General features: G+C 44.8%; 1 protein-coding gene across 1 annotated transcript in view; it reads right to left on the reverse strand.

The window, feature by feature from the left end:
* The window catches only part of LOC140731592 (ribosomal protein S6 kinase beta-1-like), a 98,463-nt gene that overhangs the window by 17,882 nt on the left and 62,805 nt on the right, over positions 1 to 17,776 (reverse strand). Inside the window, exons 11-13 of the mRNA XM_073053135.1 lie at positions 13,225 to 13,287; positions 11,768 to 11,845; positions 5,936 to 6,043 (exon numbers count right to left, since the gene is read on the reverse strand). Coding sequence (XP_072909236.1) covers positions 5,936 to 6,043; positions 11,768 to 11,845; positions 13,225 to 13,287 — 249 coding nt within the window. The remainder of the gene's footprint in view (positions 1 to 5,935; positions 6,044 to 11,767; positions 11,846 to 13,224; positions 13,288 to 17,776) is intronic.

The raw sequence follows: 17,776 nt of genomic DNA on the forward strand, positions 1-17,776 counted from the left end.
GACATTAGAAAAGTGACGTGAAAATTATCAAAAAACACAGCAGGATTTTCTACATTCTGGCAATATTTCTGCACTTGTAGACAAAATAATGCCACAAGATCAACTTCTGAGACATTCCGCTTGAAAAACTTCTCTGGTTTCTAAGAAAGGCTGTAACATGAAATAGCAAATGCCATGCTTTCCACTGATGCTGCCCAAGGTGCTGAGTATATCCTGCATTGAGTTTTTCCCCACAACTAGCAAACCTGAATTCATCAGGAAACATAGAAAATAGGTGCAGGAGTGGGCCATTCGGCCCTTCGAGCCTGCACCGCCATTCAGTATGATCATGGCTGATCATCCAACTCAGAACCCTGTACCTGCTTTCTCTCCATACCCCCTGATCCCTTTAGCCACAAGGGCCATATCTAACTTCCTCTTAAATATAGCCAATGAACCGGCCTCAACTGTTTCCTGTGGCAGAGAATTCCACAGATTCACCACTCTCTTTGTGAAATAGTTTTTGCTCATCTCGGTCCTAAAAGGCTTCCCCTTTATCCTTAAACTGTGACCCCGCGTTCTGGACTTCCCCATCATCGGAAACAATCTTCCTGCATCTAGCCTGTCCAATCCCTTTAGAATTTTATACATTTCAATAAGATTCCCCCTCAATCTTCTAAATTCTAGTGAGTATAAGCCTAGTCGATCCAGTCTTTATATGAAAGTCCTGCCATCCCAGGAATCAATCTGGTGAACCTTCTTTGTACTCCCTCGATGGCAAGAATGTCTTTCCTCAGATTAGGGGACCAAAACTGCACACAATACTCTAGGTGCGGTCTCACCAAGGCCTTGTACAACTGCAGTAGAACCTCCCTGCTCCTGTACTCAAATGAATGCCAACATACTATTTGCCTTTTTCACCACCTGCTGTACCTGCATGCCCACCTTTAATGACTGGTGTACAATGACACCCAGGTCTCGTTGCATCTCCCCTTTTCCTAATCGGCCACCGTTCAGATATTAATCTGCTTTCCTGTTCTTGCAACCAAAGTGGATAACCTCACATTTATCCACATTAAATTGCATCTGTCATGAATTTGCCCACTCACCTAACCTATCCAAGTCGCCCTGCATCCTCTTAGCATCCTCCTCACAGCTAACACTGCCACCCAGCTTTGTGTCATCCGCAAACTTGGAGATGCTGCATTTAATTCCCTCGTCTAAATCATTAATATATATCGTAAACAACTGGGGTCCCAGCACCGAGCCTTGCGGTACCCCACTAGTCACTGCCTGCCATTCTGAAAAGGTCCCGTTTACTCCCACCCTTTGCTTCCTGTCTGCCAACCAATTCTCTAACCACATCAATACCATACCCCCAATACCATGTGCTTTAAGTTTGCACACTAATCGCCTGTGTGGGACTTTGTCAAAAGCCTTTTGAAAATCTAAATATACCACATCCACTGGCTCTCCCCATCCACTCTACTAGTTACATCTTCAAAAAATTCTATAAGATTCGTCAGACATTTTTTTCCTTTCACAAATCCATGCTGACTTTGTCCGATGATTTCACCTCTTTCCAAATGTGCTGTTATCACATCTTTGATAACCGACTCTAGCATTTTCCCCACCACCGATGTCAGACTCACCAGTCTATGATTCCCTGGTTTTTCTCTCCCTACTTTTTTTAAAAAGTGGGGTTACATTAGCCACCCTCCAATCTCAGGAACTAATACAGAATCTAAGGAGTTTTGAAAAATTATCACTAATGCATCCACTATTTCTTGGGCTACTTCCTTAAGCACTCTGGGATGCAGACCATCTGGCCCTGGGGATTTATCTGCTTTTAATCCCTTCAATTTACCTAACACCACTTCCCTACTAACATGTATTTCCCTCAGTTCCTCCATCTCACTAGACCCTCGGTCCCCTACTATTTCCGGAAGATTAGTTATGTCCTCCGTAGTGAAGACAGAACCAAAGTAGTTATTCAATTGGTCTGCCATGTCTTTGTTTCCTATGATCAATTCACCTGTTTCTGACTGTAAGGGACCTACATTTGTCTTGACCAATCTTTTTCTTCTCCTCACATATCTATAAAAGCTTTTACAGTCAGTTTTTATGTTCCCTGCCAGCTTTCTCTCAATCTTTTTTCCCCTTTCCTAATTAAGCCCTTTGTCCTCCTCTGCTGGTCTCTGAATTTCTCCCAGTCCTCAGGTGTGCTGCTTTTTTTTTGCTAATTTATATGTTTCTTCTTTGGACTTGATACTATCCCTAATTTCCCTTGTCAGCCACGGGTACACTACCTTCCCTGGTTTATTCTTTTGCCAAACTGGGATGAACAATTGTTGTAGTTCATCCATGCAATCTTTAAATGCTTGCCATTGCATATCCACTGTCAACCCTTTAAGTATCATTTGCCAGTCTATCTTAGCTAATTCACGTCTCATACCTTCAAAGTTACCCTTCTTTAAGTTCAGAACCTTTGTTTCTGAATTAACTATGTCACTCTCCATCTTAATGAAGAATTTCACCATATTATAGTCACTCTTACCCAAGGGGCCTCGCACGACAAGATTGCTAACTAATCTTTCCGCATTGCTCAATACCCAATCTGGAATGGCCTGCTCTCCAGTTGGTTCCTTCACATGTTGGTTCAGAAAACCATCCTGCATACATTCCAAGAAATCCTCTTCCTCAGCACTCTTACCAATTTGGTTCACCCAATCTATATGTAGATTGAAGTCACCCATTATAACTACTGTTCCTTTATTGCACGCATTTCTAATTTCCTGTTTAATGCCATCCCCAACCTCACTACTACTGTTAGGTGGCCTGTACACAACTCCCACCAGCGTTTTCTGCCCCTTAGTGTTATGCAGCTCTACCCATATCAATTCCACATCCTCCAGGCTAATGTCCTTCCTTTAATCTCCTCTCTAACCAGCAATGCTCCCCCACCTCCTTTTCTTTCCTGTCTATCCCTCCTGAATATTGAATATCCCTGGATGCTGAGCTCCCATCCTTGGTCACCCTGGAGCCATGTCTCTGTGATCCCAACTATATCATATTCATTAATAACTATCTGCACATTCAATTCATCCACCTTGTTACGAATGCTCCTCGCATTGACACACAAAGCCTTCAGGCTTGTTTTTACAAAACTCTTAGCCCTTATACAATTATGTTGAAAAGTGGCCCTTTTTGCTTTTTGCCCTGGATTTGCCTGCCTGCCACTTTTACTTTTCACCTTACTACTTTTTGCTTCTACCCTCATTTTACACCCCTGTCTCTCTGCACTTGTTCCCATCCCCGTGCCACATTAGTTTAAACCCTCCTGAATAGCAGTAGCAAACGTTTCCCCTAGGACATTGGTTCCAGTCCAGCCCAGGTGCAGACCGTCCTGTTTATACCGGTCCCACCTCCCCCAGAACTGGTTCCAATGCCCCAGAAATTTGAACCCTCCCCCTTGCACCATTTTTCAAGCCACGTATTCATCTGAAATATCCTCCTATTTCTACTCTGACTAGCACGTGGCACTGGTAGCAATCCAGAGGTTATTACCTTTGTGGTCCTACTTTTTAGTTTATCTCCTAACTCCTTAAATTCACCTTGTAGGACCTCATCCCGTTTTTTTACCTATATCGTTGGTACCTATGTGCACCACAACCACTGGCTGTTCACCCTCCCACTCCAGAATGTCCTGCAGCCGCTCAGAGACATCCTTGACCCTTGCACCAGGGAGGCAACATACCATCCTGAAGTCTCGTTTGTGGTCACAGAAACGCCTATCTATTCCTCTTACAATCGAATCCCCTATCACTATAGCTCTCCCACTCCTTTTCCTTCCCTCCTGTGCCGCAGAGCCACCCATGGTGCAATAAACTCGGCTGCTGCTGCCTTCCCCTGATGAGACATCTCCCCCAACAGTGTCCAAAACAGTATATCTGTTTAGGAGGATGACCTCAGGGGACTCCTGCACTACCTGCCTACTTCTACGCTGTCTAGTGGCCACCGTTTCCCTTTCTGCCTGTGTAGCCTTTACCTGCGGAAGATGTTGTAAATGTTGCAATGCAAAACAAGACAATAAGACCATAAGACAAAGGTATACAATTAGGACATTTGGCCCACCGAGTCCTCTCCATCAATCCATCACGGCTGATATATGATCCGCTCAACCCCATTCTCCTGCCTTCTCCCCATTACTTTTGATGCTCTAACTAATAAAGGACTGATTAACCTCTGATTAACCAATGACTAAGACTCTACGGCCGTCTGTGGGAATGAATTCCTCAGATTCCCCACCCCTGGCTAAAGACATTCCTCATCTCTGTTCTAAAGTGACTCTGAGGCTGTCCCCTCTGGTCCTAGACTCCCCCACTACAGGAAACATCCATTCCATGTAAGCTTCTCAATATTTGATAGGTTTCAGTAAGATTCTCTCCCCCCACCCAATTCTTCTAAACTCCAGCAAATACAGGCTTAGAGCCAGCAAACACTCCTCATACATTAACCCTTTCATTCCCAGGATAATTCTCATGGACCTTTCTCTAGATCCTCTCCAATATCAGTAGATCCTTTCTTAAATAATGGGCTTGAAACAACTCAGTATCAAGTAGGCTTATCCTGGTTACAATGAAGCTACAAAACAACTATCCCACATTTCCAATTATTCAGCAAGAACAGAAAATCATTGTTAGACCAGAGTGTAGGGTGTTTCACCTTTCTTGCAATACTCAATATTATGCACTCAAGGAGATGTGTGTTAATAAGGATTTTAGCGAGAACTTTGACAAACTTGCACATGGGAGACTGGTCCAGAAAGTTTGATTGTTTGGATGAAGTAATCAATTGGATTCGACACCGGTTTAGCGGAGCCAGAGAGTGGTAGTAGATGGTTGCATTGTCTCTCTGAGTTGAGGCCTGTGACAAGAGGTGTGCTATGGGGATCAGTGCTGAATCCGTTTTTGTTTTTTATGTTGATGAGAATGTGGTAATCAGGATCAGCAAATCTGCATATAATCAGCAAGATTATAATGTAAGAGACTTTGTATAAGACTTTGGTGAGGCCAAATTTGGAATATTATGCACAGTTCTGGGGCACCTACCTACAGAAAAGGCATCAATAAGATTGACAGATTTCAGAGAAAATTTACAAGGATATGCCAGGACTTGAGGACTGGGGTTATAGGGAAAGGTTGAATAGTTTAGAACTTTATTCATTGGAGTGTAGGGAAATGAGGAAAGATCTTGGAGATATACAAAATAATGTTTTTTTTTCCCCTCAGGTTGGGTGAGACTAGAACTAGATGTCAAAAGTTAAGGGTAAAAGGTGAAATATATAAGAGGAACTGCTTCACTGAGTGTGGAATGAGGTGCCATCAGAAGTGGTGAATGCAGGTTCAATTTCAATATTTAAGAGAAGTTCGGATGAAAGTAGTATAGAGTGTTATGGTCCAGGTGCAGACAAATAGGACTAGGTTGGCACAGATTAGATGGGCTGAAAGGTCTGGTTTTGTGTGTAGTACGTTATGACTCAAACACACCAGGTTTATCACATAGATAGGCTAAAAATAGCATGACATTAGTCTTGTGCTCGACATAAGCCACCATTTCCGGTTCCAAGTTCACAAAACCCCATTAGCAAACCATTATTCAAGTTGTTGCATACAAAGTAAATAACATTTATGGTTCCATTGACTCAGACAGTACAACAATCACTCAACTTAATCAGCAGGAAATAAAACACGGTAATTACCTCAGAAACAAAGAAAGACATTTGGTATAAAAACAAACTTCTCACTCAGCAAATCAAGCAGTCTCTGCAGGATGTTAACCACTTCGCTTTACTCAGAGGCTGCCTGGCTACTGAATGTTTTTTCACCTAACAGCATCAGCAGTTTTTTCTTCCCCCTCCCCTCCCCAAGGCACATGGAATATTGGGTATACTTACCAGGAAGACTTGATTGGCACTTTCGCTGAGTGTCGAGTCATCAGGGCTGTCAACAGGTGTCTGCCGTGTGAACTTCGAATCAAACTGACTGACATCATCATCTGATTGCTGAAGATAAAAAAGTCATGATTCATCTAGAAACTGGATGACTAATCCTTCAGATCTCATCTTTTGTCTCACATTTATTTTTTCCAGAATGCTCAGCACAATTCTGAACAAAAATTGCCTTTTGTCTCTATACAGCCTAGGTTAAAACCAAGGCTGAACAATTACATTGGTGCAAAAGCACCCCAGCAATGTAAACATTAATCTGTGACCACAGTTTAACAGCATATTTATTTCACTAGAATTTTCAAATCAGATGTTCCATTTAGAAACAAAGATAGAGGAAATCCAAAAACACATGACAAGAGTAGAAAGCCAAGCTCTCAGAAATACAAATTCTACATCACTATTCCTCCCCATCAGCAAGCAACATACTAAATCATGCCATGTTTTAGACTGTGTTAGAGATCCCATGAGAAGGGCCGGAGGTAATGCCAATAAATGATAGAAATAGAATTCACAGTGAATCTTACGGACAGCTAGCCAAAGCAAGATTCCAAACACTCGAGGAAGAGTTTTGCTGATATCAGAGATGGCATTCAGTGAGTCAAATATTTCACACCAGGGTTAGCTCTTTGATCCTAGGTATGCACTTAGTTAATTTCAGCAGCAGAATAGTACACAAACTGAGAGGATCATTTACTGAACTGCTTTAACTCAAACACATTAACTAGGAGCTATTTGAATTTGTAAGCTTCATCTTGAATCCAAGAAAAAAAGTGGAATTACACAATGGACATTCAAGACCATAAGGCATAGGAGCAGAGTTAGGCCATTTAGCCCATCTAGTCTCCTCTGCCATTCAATGATGGCTGATTCTTTTACCTCTTCCTTAGCCCCACACCTCGGCCTCCTCCCCATAACCTTTGATGCCGTGGCCAATCAAGAACCTATCAAGCTCTGCCTTAAATACACCAATGACCTGGCCTCCACAGCTGCCTGTGGTAACAAATCCCACAAATGCACCACCCTCTGGTGAAAGAAATTTTTCCACGTCTTTGTTTTAAATGGACACCCCTCTATCCTGAGGTTGTGCCCTCTTGTTCTAGACTCCCCCATTATGGGAAACATTCTTTCCACATCAACTCTGTCTGAGCCTTTCAACATTCAAAAAGTTTCAATGAGATCCTCCCCCATCCTAAATTCCAGCGAGTACAGACCCAGAGCCATTAACCATATAACAATTACAGCACGGAAACAGGCCATCTCGGCCCTTCTAGTCTGTGCCGAACGCTTACTCTCACCTCGTTCCACTGACTTGCACTCAGCCCATAACCCTCCATTCCTTTCCTGTCCATATACCTATCCAATTTTACTTTAAATGACAATACCGAACCTGCCTCTACAACTTATACTGGAAGCTCATTCCACACAGCTACCACTCTCTGAGTAAAGAAATTCCCCCTCGTGTTACCCCTAAACTTTTGCCCCCTAACTCTCAACTCATGTCCTCTTGTTTGAATCTCCCCTACTCTCAATGGAAAAAGCCTATCCACGTCAACTCTATCTATCTCTCTCATAATTTTAAATACCTCTATCAAGTGCCCCCCTCAACCTTCTACACTCCAAAGAATAAAGACCTAACTTGTTCAACTTAGGTGTTGAAACCCAGGTAACATTCTAGTAAATCTTCTTTGTACTCTCTCCATTTTGTTGACATCTTTCCTATCATTTGGTGACCAGAACTGTACACAATACTCCAAATTCCGCTTTACCAATGCCTTGTACAATTTTAACATTACATCCCAACTCCCATACTCAATGCTCTGATTTATAAAGGCCAGCATACCAAAAGCTTTCTTCACCACCCTATCTACATGAGATTCCACCTTCAGGGAACTATGCACCATTATTCCTAGATCACTCTGTTCTACTGCATTCTTCAATGCCCTACCATTTACCATGTATATCCTATTTGGATTATTCCTACCAAAAAATAGCACCTCACACTTATCAGCATTAAACTCCATCTACCATCTTTCAGCCCACTCTTCGAACTGGCCTAAATCTCTCTGCAAGCTTTGAAAACCTACTTCATTATCCACAATGTCACCTATCTTAGTAACATCTGCATACTTAGTAATCCAATTTACCACCCCATCATCCAGATCATTATTATATATGACAAACAACACTGGACCCAGTACAGATCCCTGAGGCACATCACTAGTCACCGGCCTCCAAACTGACAAACAATTATCCACCATTAAACACTTCTTGTATGCTAACCCTTTTATTCCCAGAATCATCCTTGTGAACCGCCTCTGGACCCTCTCCAATGCCAGCACATCTTTCTTCGAAGAAGAGCCAAAAAACTCTTCACAATACTCAAAGTGAGGCCTCACTAGTGCCTTATAAAGCCTCAGCATCACATCCCTGCTCTTGTATTCAATCGATGAATGCTAACATTGCATTTGCCTTCCTGCAAGCTAACCTTTAGAGTGTCCTGCACAAGGTCTCCCAAGTCCCTTTACATCTCAGATTTTTAGATTTTCTCCCCATTTAGAAAATAGTCTGCACATTTATTTTTACTACCAAAGTGCATGACCATGCATTTTCCAACATTATATTTCATATGCCACTTCCTTGCCCATTCTCCTAAACCGTACAAGTCCTCCTGCAGCCTACCTGTTTCCTCCACCAATCTTCATATCATCTGCAAATTCGGCTACAAAGCCATCTGTTCCATCATCTAAATCATTGACATAGTTTCAATTACAATTATATGTTGTTAGGGATTTTTATTCCCTATAGGTTCTGATTTTAAAGTATTTTAAGGTGCAATACCTCAAAAAGCTGATATTTCTCGTGAGTTTTATTCAATGCTAATGTAAGGCCACTTTGGAATATTTCAGAAACCAACTCTGTCATGTAAGCAATAATCATGTGAAGGTTGTAGCATCTCTCAACTGCTAGTAAATAACTTGGCCTCTAACATTTATGTCAGTGTCAGATTACCAGATTCATTGAATCCATTGCATAACCTGCAATTGTAGAACATGAAATCAAGATATCTAGTCAATAAATATTATTACACCACACTATTAGAACACAGAACAGTAAACAGTACAGTACGGGCTCTTTGACTCAATGTTGTGCTGAACTTTTAACACCAAGACCAATCTAACCCTGTTCTCCCCCTTTTTTCTGTTCATCCACGTGCCTATCTAAGAGTTAAATGTCTATAATGTATTTGCTTCTACTCCCCCCGGCAGGGCGATCCAAACACCGACCTCCTAGCTGATATTGCCTCTACTTTCCTTCAATCACCTTAAAATTATGCCCTCTCATATTAGCCAATTGCACCTTGGGAAAAAGGTGCTGGGGGTGGGGGGGGGGGGGGGGGGGTGTACAGCCAAGCTAAAAGAATGCACTGAGGACATAATAGATGGGGAAAAAACTGGCATCATTTACTTTAGTAGAAAAAAAGGGTGAGAATTTGTGTTAAGTGTTGGCACTCTGAGGGACTTCGATGTCCCAGAACATCACTTAACAAAGGCTAGTATGCAAGTGCACAATTAGAAAGGCAAATAATATCTGACCATTTATTTTTATGGTCTGATGATTTACTGGATTTACTCCTATTGAAAGCTAACACAGAATGAATAAGCAAATGACTGGTCTCCTGTGCTAAAATAAGTCTATGATTCCGCCATACACAATTAGGGCCAAGACATCATTGAATTACTGCCTTTCAAAACATGTTTAACCAAGACCCACCTGTTCTGGTGCCCTGGCCAAAGTTTAAACCTCAGATCAGACTTAGCTGCTGTTTAATCATTTGCAGGTCTGGGAGCTTGCAAACAGGTTGCCGTGTTCCTACATGATAGTCGTGACGACAAATCAAAACTACCTTCGCTGTCAAGTGCTTTGGGGTGGCTCAGTACTACTGCGCCACATAAATGCAAGTCTTTTTCCCCCTCCTTTGAGTGAAGTGTGCCACGACTCCATACTTCAGACAAGGTTTACACAGACTGTTTATTGAACTCAATGGAAAAACAATCCCTCAGCATATTTTAAAAAACATTACATGTACCTGGTCAATATTTAGCATTAAACCAATACCATTAACTGATTATCTGTCACTTATTTAAAATGTTTTTCATAGACCTGTGTACAATTTCCTCCGCCTTGTTTACACCTCAAGCATTTTGTTAGATCCCATTACTTGGAACATCCTGAAGTCAAGAGCAGTGATAACTGCAGTATCTTTACCATTCTTCCAAGCACTTTATATTACTGATTTTCCCTTTAATAAAATTACACTAGTCAACACCCCAAAAACCATTTGAACATTTATATACAAGTTACTCCAAAAGTCCAGGAAAAGTCAAAGTACAATGCTTGCCCTAACTTTGCTCTGTAATGATTGCGCCCAGATAGATACTTTATTAATCCCAAAGGAAGTTACAGTGTCACAGTAGCATTACAAGTGCACAGGTATACAAATATTATAAGTAAGAAAGAATAAAAAATTTTAAGTTATCTCAATCAGTCTAACAAGAGGGAGTTATCACTTCTGTGGCTATGGTTGACTCATTATAGAGCCTAATGGCTGAGGGTAAGAATGACCTCTTTGGAGCGGAGCAGAGCAGTTATCTTAGTCTATTACTAAAATTGCTCCTCTGTTCAGCCAAGGTGGCGTATAGAGGGTGAGAAACATTGTCCAGAATTGCCAGGATTTTCTGTAGTGTCCTTTGTTCTGCCACAGCCTCCAGTGTGTCCAGTTTGACTCCTATAAACAGAGCCACCTTTTCTAATCAGTTTATTGAGCCTGTTGGCATCCCCAGTGTTGATGCTATTGCCCCAGCACATCACCGCATAGAAGATTGTACTGGCAACAACAGACTAGTAAAACATGTGAAGGTGAGGCCTGCATACTTCAAAGGACCTCAGTCTCCTCAGGAAGTAGAGACAACTTGTACTCCTTCTTGTACACAGCCTCTGTGTTGATGATCCACTCAAGCCTGTCATCCAGGTACACCCCCAGGTACTTGTAGGTCCTCACCATCAATAGTAACAGGGAACAATGCAGGCTTAGTCTTCCTAAAGCCCATCACCATCTTCTTTGTCTTACTCATGTTGAGCTGCAGACGATTCAGCTTGCACCATTCAACAAAATCCTCCACCAGGGCCCTGTATACACCGAACTATTGCTGAGTCATCAGAGAATTTCTGCAGATGACATGACTCAGTGTTGTATCTAAAGTCTGAGGTATACAGGATAAACAGGAAGGGAGGCAATAGAGTCCCTGTGGGGCCCCAGTACTGCTCATAGACGTGTCTGACACACTGTTCTGAATCCACAAACTGTGGTCTGCCAGTTAGGTAGCCCACTACCCGAGTACAAGGCAAGTGCTAATGTGCATTGAACGGTGCTTTTCCCCCCAGCAATGAGCATTGCATAGTATTGGCTGCAAGTGTCAATGAAGGCACTTGAGAAATCAAAATACATGACTCTCACAGTGCTGCCCTGCTTATCTAAATTGGAGTAGGTTCTGTTAGGGAGAGATTGAAAATTCTCTGCTCCTTTAACTATTTACTGGCCCCAGGGTCCATTTGATGCAATTTAGCTCTAGACCCCAATATACTCCACAGCACCTCAAAAATTCATATGGCATTTGTTGAAGTGTATGTAGAAGCAGAGAACATTAGTCATATGAAAATACGCACTTAGCTGTCCATATTGGAGAAGCAAAAACACATTGAGAATAAGGTTACACTTACCAGACATGGCTTGAAAGGTGGTTCAACTCTACGAGCTAAAAGATCCTCCCAGTTTGTGTGTCTGAAGAAAGGATGAGCCTGTATTAAGCATATCAATATAAAGGGATCAGCATTCCAAAATTAAAACTCACAAAGCAGTACATTCAACATTGAAACTGCACTATAAAAAAGTATTCATAAAACTATATTAACTGAATATTAACCTCATTTGTTATTAATAGAAACTTGAACTCTATGGACTGGCTGCTTATTTATCCTCAAAGTCCAAAGCACCTTTAAAAGTAATTAGGCAGTAGTGAATTATATTGGGACTTCCTGAGAACATAGTTTTGGTGCTCATATACAGTACAGTACATATTTGCATTTAAGGTACTTGACACAGATATTAAGAAACTGAAGCACGTTCCTTGCAGTAACAACATGCTAACTACTCAAGCCTAATAAACTTGTGACTGAATATTTAAAGATTCTGCATCCACCACCTCTTGGAGGGAGAGGCTCAAAGCTTCAAATTTACACCTCATGTTAAATGAGCAGCCCCTTATTTTCAAAGAACGACTTCTCTTTCTAGATTCTCCCCTAAAACCCAAAAGAATAAGCAGTTTATTACAAAAGGCAACAATGGAAGATGTGGCCCATCCTCTAGCATAAAAGGACAGCAAAATGCAGAAATACCAATTTTTATTTCCAATTTGCACAAGAACATGTGAAAGAATGGAAGCAGAATAAGGAAGAAAATAAAGGTAGATCTTGAAGGACCTGGCTTAGTGCCCACTGCATTTACCTATTCTGGATCTGGAGTAGGGTGGGGAACAAATTTTCTGCCCCTCCACAACACACCACAAGTTGTGGCCAGTTCCAGATAATGCCAGGCCCAGAAGGCACAATCCTTAGGCCCCTTCTCCAATTAGGTTCTAGTATACAATAAAGCTGAGAGAAAATTTTTGTCTTGACACATATGGTATCTAAAGATTACCTTTGTCACATGTTCATCAAAACATACACTGAAATGTGACATTTGCAATGTTCTGGGGGCAGCCCACAATAGTCACCATGTTTCTGGCACCAACATAGCATGCTCACAACTCATTAACACTAACCATACGCCTTTGCAACATCTAAAGAAGCCAGAGCACCTGGAGGGTATTCCTGTGATCATGGGAAGCACATACAAACTCCTTCCAGAGAGCAGCAGGAATCAAATTTCGATCAGTGATTGAGTGTGCTGTAAAGCGATTGCGCAAAACACTAAGCTACCATACCATCCTGGTTGTGTTTAGAAACAAGTAACAAGGGCAATGTGGCAGGAGGAGAGGGGCTGCTATCAATTCTACTGTTGCTGGCCAGTAATGGTTACCTGTACCTTTAAGCTATTACCACAGATATGACTTAAAAATGACAGCAGGCAAGAAACCTAGTAATTGAATATGACAATAACATCTTCGCTGCATACATACCTGGACATCAGTTGCATCCCCAACTCCAGCTCCAAGGCGCGACGAAGCATTCCTTTTCAGCAGCTAAAAAAAAGTTTGACGTTCATTAAAATACAAAATGGGTAAAACTGTTAAAGGGCCCTATTTCAATTGTTCTGTTATTCAAGGTGCTAATTTGGTGTTCACATCTAGGTTTCTGACCCTGCAGCACATAGTGCTAGAGATAAGGGGATCTCAACCATTTTTATTGCCATGGGTTGATACCATTAAGCAAGTGGTCTGTGGACCCCCAGGTTGGGAACCATTGAGCTAGAGGCATTGCAAAACATATCATTCAATAGGTGAATGCAAACGCCATAAATCTGAAACAAAAGCAAAGGTGTTACAAATACTCAAGTCCAGGTACAACCGTAAAATGAGAAAACCTCTGCATTTCAGGACTGGAATCATTCACCCTTGCGATACCTAATGTACTGAGATACCAAGTATGCCTCATTCCCTACTGGGGTCACTTTTAGGTACATGCTAATTCTTACACCACAAGGCACAAAACAATCATGCCAAAACTTCCTTAAAACTGAAAGGGAACAAGATCAAAAACAGAAAAATAGAAATGGACAAACTGGAAGAAAGTTCATCAGCAGTGAGTGAACCTGCCAATGAGATGGAGAGGAGGAATATCAAAATTAGCAGTAGGCCAACTGGCATCTCAAACACACTGGGCTGCTTATGATCAGGGATGACCTGATTGTAAACATAGCTCCACATCCTCTTCTACCAATAGCAACCTTCCTCCTCCTTTCAACCATGTGTAACACGCTGTAAGGTTTCACTGCTAATGTAATGGCCTCTCTGTAGTTTTTCACTGCTAAGGTAATGGTTTCTCGGTAGCAGCAATGTTTGGGTTTTGACTAAAAATAACAGGGCTTTGGAAAGTGGGCTATCCAATGAGAGGCATGTTATTCTTTCTTATGGGTTGGGGAGTAGGGATTTCATGTTTTTTTGTCGGCGAGAGAAGACGCGAATGGAAAGGGTTGGTAGATTGGCGGATGGAGTGGACTTGGAGCGAGGGCCTGACGGTCAGCAAAGCTCGGAAGAGGTTGATGGGGAACAAATGCACGAATCCAGGAGCTCCAACATTGCGCATTAGACTGTTTCATTAAAATGGGCCCCTTTTCTTTTTATTTTCTTTATTAACCCTATAGTCAGTGTTACGTACCCCGTAACTGGGTGTCTGACCAGCAGAGAAAGAAGAATCCGTTGGAGTCTAGTGGTACCAAACTAAAGGTGTTTATTAGTAAACTACACAATACAATATCAAAAATGCAAATATACATATAAAACAAGTTAGTGTGGCGACCCACTTCCTAGCACACTCGAACCGGCTCACAAATAGCCAGCCCGCCGGCATAAAGGCCAGTCCCAAAAGGGCACCAGGTCTGCTTCACCAACAAAGGGAAAAGCCTGTGGGGGGACTGTGAATACGTGCCTCCTACAGCATCCGCACCCGGGGAGGGCGGGATCAGGGAGGCTTTAAAGCGAGGCCGCGAAGTTCGAATAAAATCTTCTTTAACTGCAGTTTACCGACTCCGTGTCGTTATTGTAGCGCTGCGTGTAGCACACCGCTACAATTGGTGGCCCCGACGGTCCATACGATATTTGGGCCGAAGATGAACGACGCCGCACCTGTTCATGCAGTTTCGTTGAAACTGCCAAGCTTCTGGATGCTGCGACCTCACCTATGGTTCCAGCAAGCAGAAACCCAATTCCACGTTCGGCAGATAACCTCAGAGGACACACGTTACTACTACGTGGTGAGCTCCCTTGACCAGGACACAGCAGCCCAGGTTGAGGAATTCGTACAGTCTCCCCCAGCGGACAGCAAGTACACGGAATTCAAAGCCCTGCTCATAAGGACTTTCAGACTCTCACGGCGCGAGCGGGCTGCCCGTTTACTGCACCTGGATGGTTTGGGGGACAGACCTCCATTGGCTTTAATGAATGAGATGTTGTCTCTGGCCGGCGGACACAAGCCCTCCCTCATGTTTGAGCAGGCATTCCTGGAGCAGCTGCCCGAGGACATACGCCTGCTGCTGTCCGATGCGGATTTCAGCGACCCCCAGAAGGTGCCAGCCCAGGCGGACTTGCTGTGGAATGCCAAGAAGGTGAGTGGGGCATCCATCGCACAGATCACCAGGCCACGCTCCCAGCAGCAAACCAGACCAGGTCCGGCCACAGAGCCCACTAACCCCAGAGGGAGGGGTGGGGAGCCCAACCAACAATGGTGCTTCTACCACCAGCGGTGGGGCGCAGAAGCCCGCCGCTGTAGCCCGCCCTGCAAGTTCCCGGGAAACGCCAGGGCCAGCCGCCGCTGATGGTTACGGCGGCTGGCCATCGGGATAGCCTCCTGTATGTGTGGGACAAGCGGTCGGGATGCCATTTTTTGGTCAACACCGGTGCCAAGATCAACGTCTTACCTCCGACGAGTTACGACACCCGCAACAGGGCACCGGGTCCCCCCCTGAGGGCCGTGAATGGCAGCACAGTAAGGACTTTCGGCACCCGTACGGTGCAGCTACAGTTTGGCTCCAGCCGGTTCACGTGGGACTTCACACTGGCCGCTGTAGTCCAACCGCTTTCGGGTGCGGATTTTTTGCAGGCTCACAGCCTACTGGTCGACCTGCCCAGAAAGAGACTGGTCCACACCGAGACCTTTCAGACGTTCTCCCTGGGTGCAGACCAGTTGCCAGCCCCTCACCTCGACTCCATCACGCTGTCCGACAATGACTTCACCAGGGTCCTGGCGGATTTCCCATCGGTTCTGGCACCACAGTTCACAGCAGCCATTCCCCAACACGGTGTACAGCACCACATCCCGACCCAGGGACCACCCCTCCACGCCTGTGCTCGAAGGCTTCCCCCGGACAAGCTCCGACTGGCGAAGGAGGAGTTCAAGAGGATGGAGGAATTGGGGATCATACGGAGGTTCGACAGCCCATGGGCCTCCCCCCTGCACATGGTGCCCAAAGCGACAGGGGGCTGGAGACCATGCAGCGACTACCGCAGGCTGAACGAAGCTACAACACCGGACCGTTACCCTGTGCCGCACATTCAGGGTTTTGCAGCAAACCTGCACGGCGCACGGATCTTCTCCAAGGTAGACCTCGTCCGGGGATACCATCAAATCCTGATGCATCCGGACGACGTCCCCAAAACGGCACTCATCGGCCTTTTCGAGTTCCTTCGCATGCCATTCGGCCTGAAGAATGCCGCACAGACTTTCCAGCGGTTAATGGACGCGGTGGGACGTGACCTGGACTTCGCTTTCATCTATTTGGACGACATCCTCATAGCAAGCAGCAGTCGTCAGGAGCATCTGTCCCACCTCCGTCAACTCTACGCCCGACTGAGTGAATACAGTCTAACAATTAACCCGGCCAAATGCCAGTTCAGGCTCGACACCATCGACTTCCTGGGCCACAGGATTACTAAAGATGGGGCAACCCCTCTGCCCGCTAAGGTAGACGCAGTCCGCCATTTTCCCCGACCCACCACAATCAAAGGCCTTCAGGAATTCGTGGGTATGGTAAATTTCTACCACCGCTTCCTCCCTTCAGCTGCCCGAATCATGCGCCCCCTGTTCGCCCTGATGTCGGGTCCGGGCAAGGACGTTACCTGGGACGAGGAGTCCGCCGCCGCTTTCATTAAAATGAAAGAAGCCTTGGCAAACTCCACAATGCTAGTACACCACAGAATGGACGTCCCTACCACCCTCACAGTGGACGCATCCAACACGGCAGTCGGTGGGGTACTGGAGCAACTCATCGCGGGTCGCTGGCAACCCCTGGTGTTTTTCAGCAAACACCTGCGACCACCCGAGCTCAAATACAGTGCTTTCGACCGGGAACTGTTGGCGCTATACCTGGCAATCCGGCATTTCAGGTACTTCTTAGAAGGTAGGCCCTTCACCGCGTTCACGGACCACAAGCCGCTTACCTTTACGTTCACGAAGGTGTCCGACCCCTGGTCGTCCCGCCAGCAGCACTATCTGTCCTACATCTCTGAATACATGATGGATGTCCGGCACGTCTCGGGTAAGGACAATGTCGTGGCGAACGCGCTCTCTCGCCCTAACATTCATGCCCTTTCCCAAGGGGTAGACTTTGAGGCGCTGGCAGAGGCGCAGCAGGCAGACGAGGAGATCCCTAGTTACAGAACCGCAGTCTCCGGTTTGCAGCTCCAGGACCTCCCCGTAGGCCCAGGTGAGAGGACCCTACTCTGTGACGTCACCACCGGCCAACCCCGTCCCGTTGTCCCGGCAAACTGGCGGCGCCGTGTTTTCGACTCCATTCATAACTTAGCGCACCCCTCCATCAGGACAACTGTCCGGATGGTCTCCAGCAGGTTTGTTTGGCACGGTCTCCGCAAGCAGGTCTGTGAATGGGCCAAAATGTGCATGCACTGCCAGACGGCCAAGGTGCAGCGGCACACCAAAGCTCTGCCGCAGCAGTTCCACCCCACCCACCGGCGTTTCGACCACATTCATGTGGATACCGTGGGCCCCCTGCCAGTG

Source organism: Hemitrygon akajei, chromosome 8 (genome assembly GCF_048418815.1).
Source record: "Hemitrygon akajei chromosome 8, sHemAka1.3, whole genome shotgun sequence".
Taxonomy (NCBI): Eukaryota; Metazoa; Chordata; class Chondrichthyes; order Myliobatiformes; family Dasyatidae; genus Hemitrygon; species Hemitrygon akajei.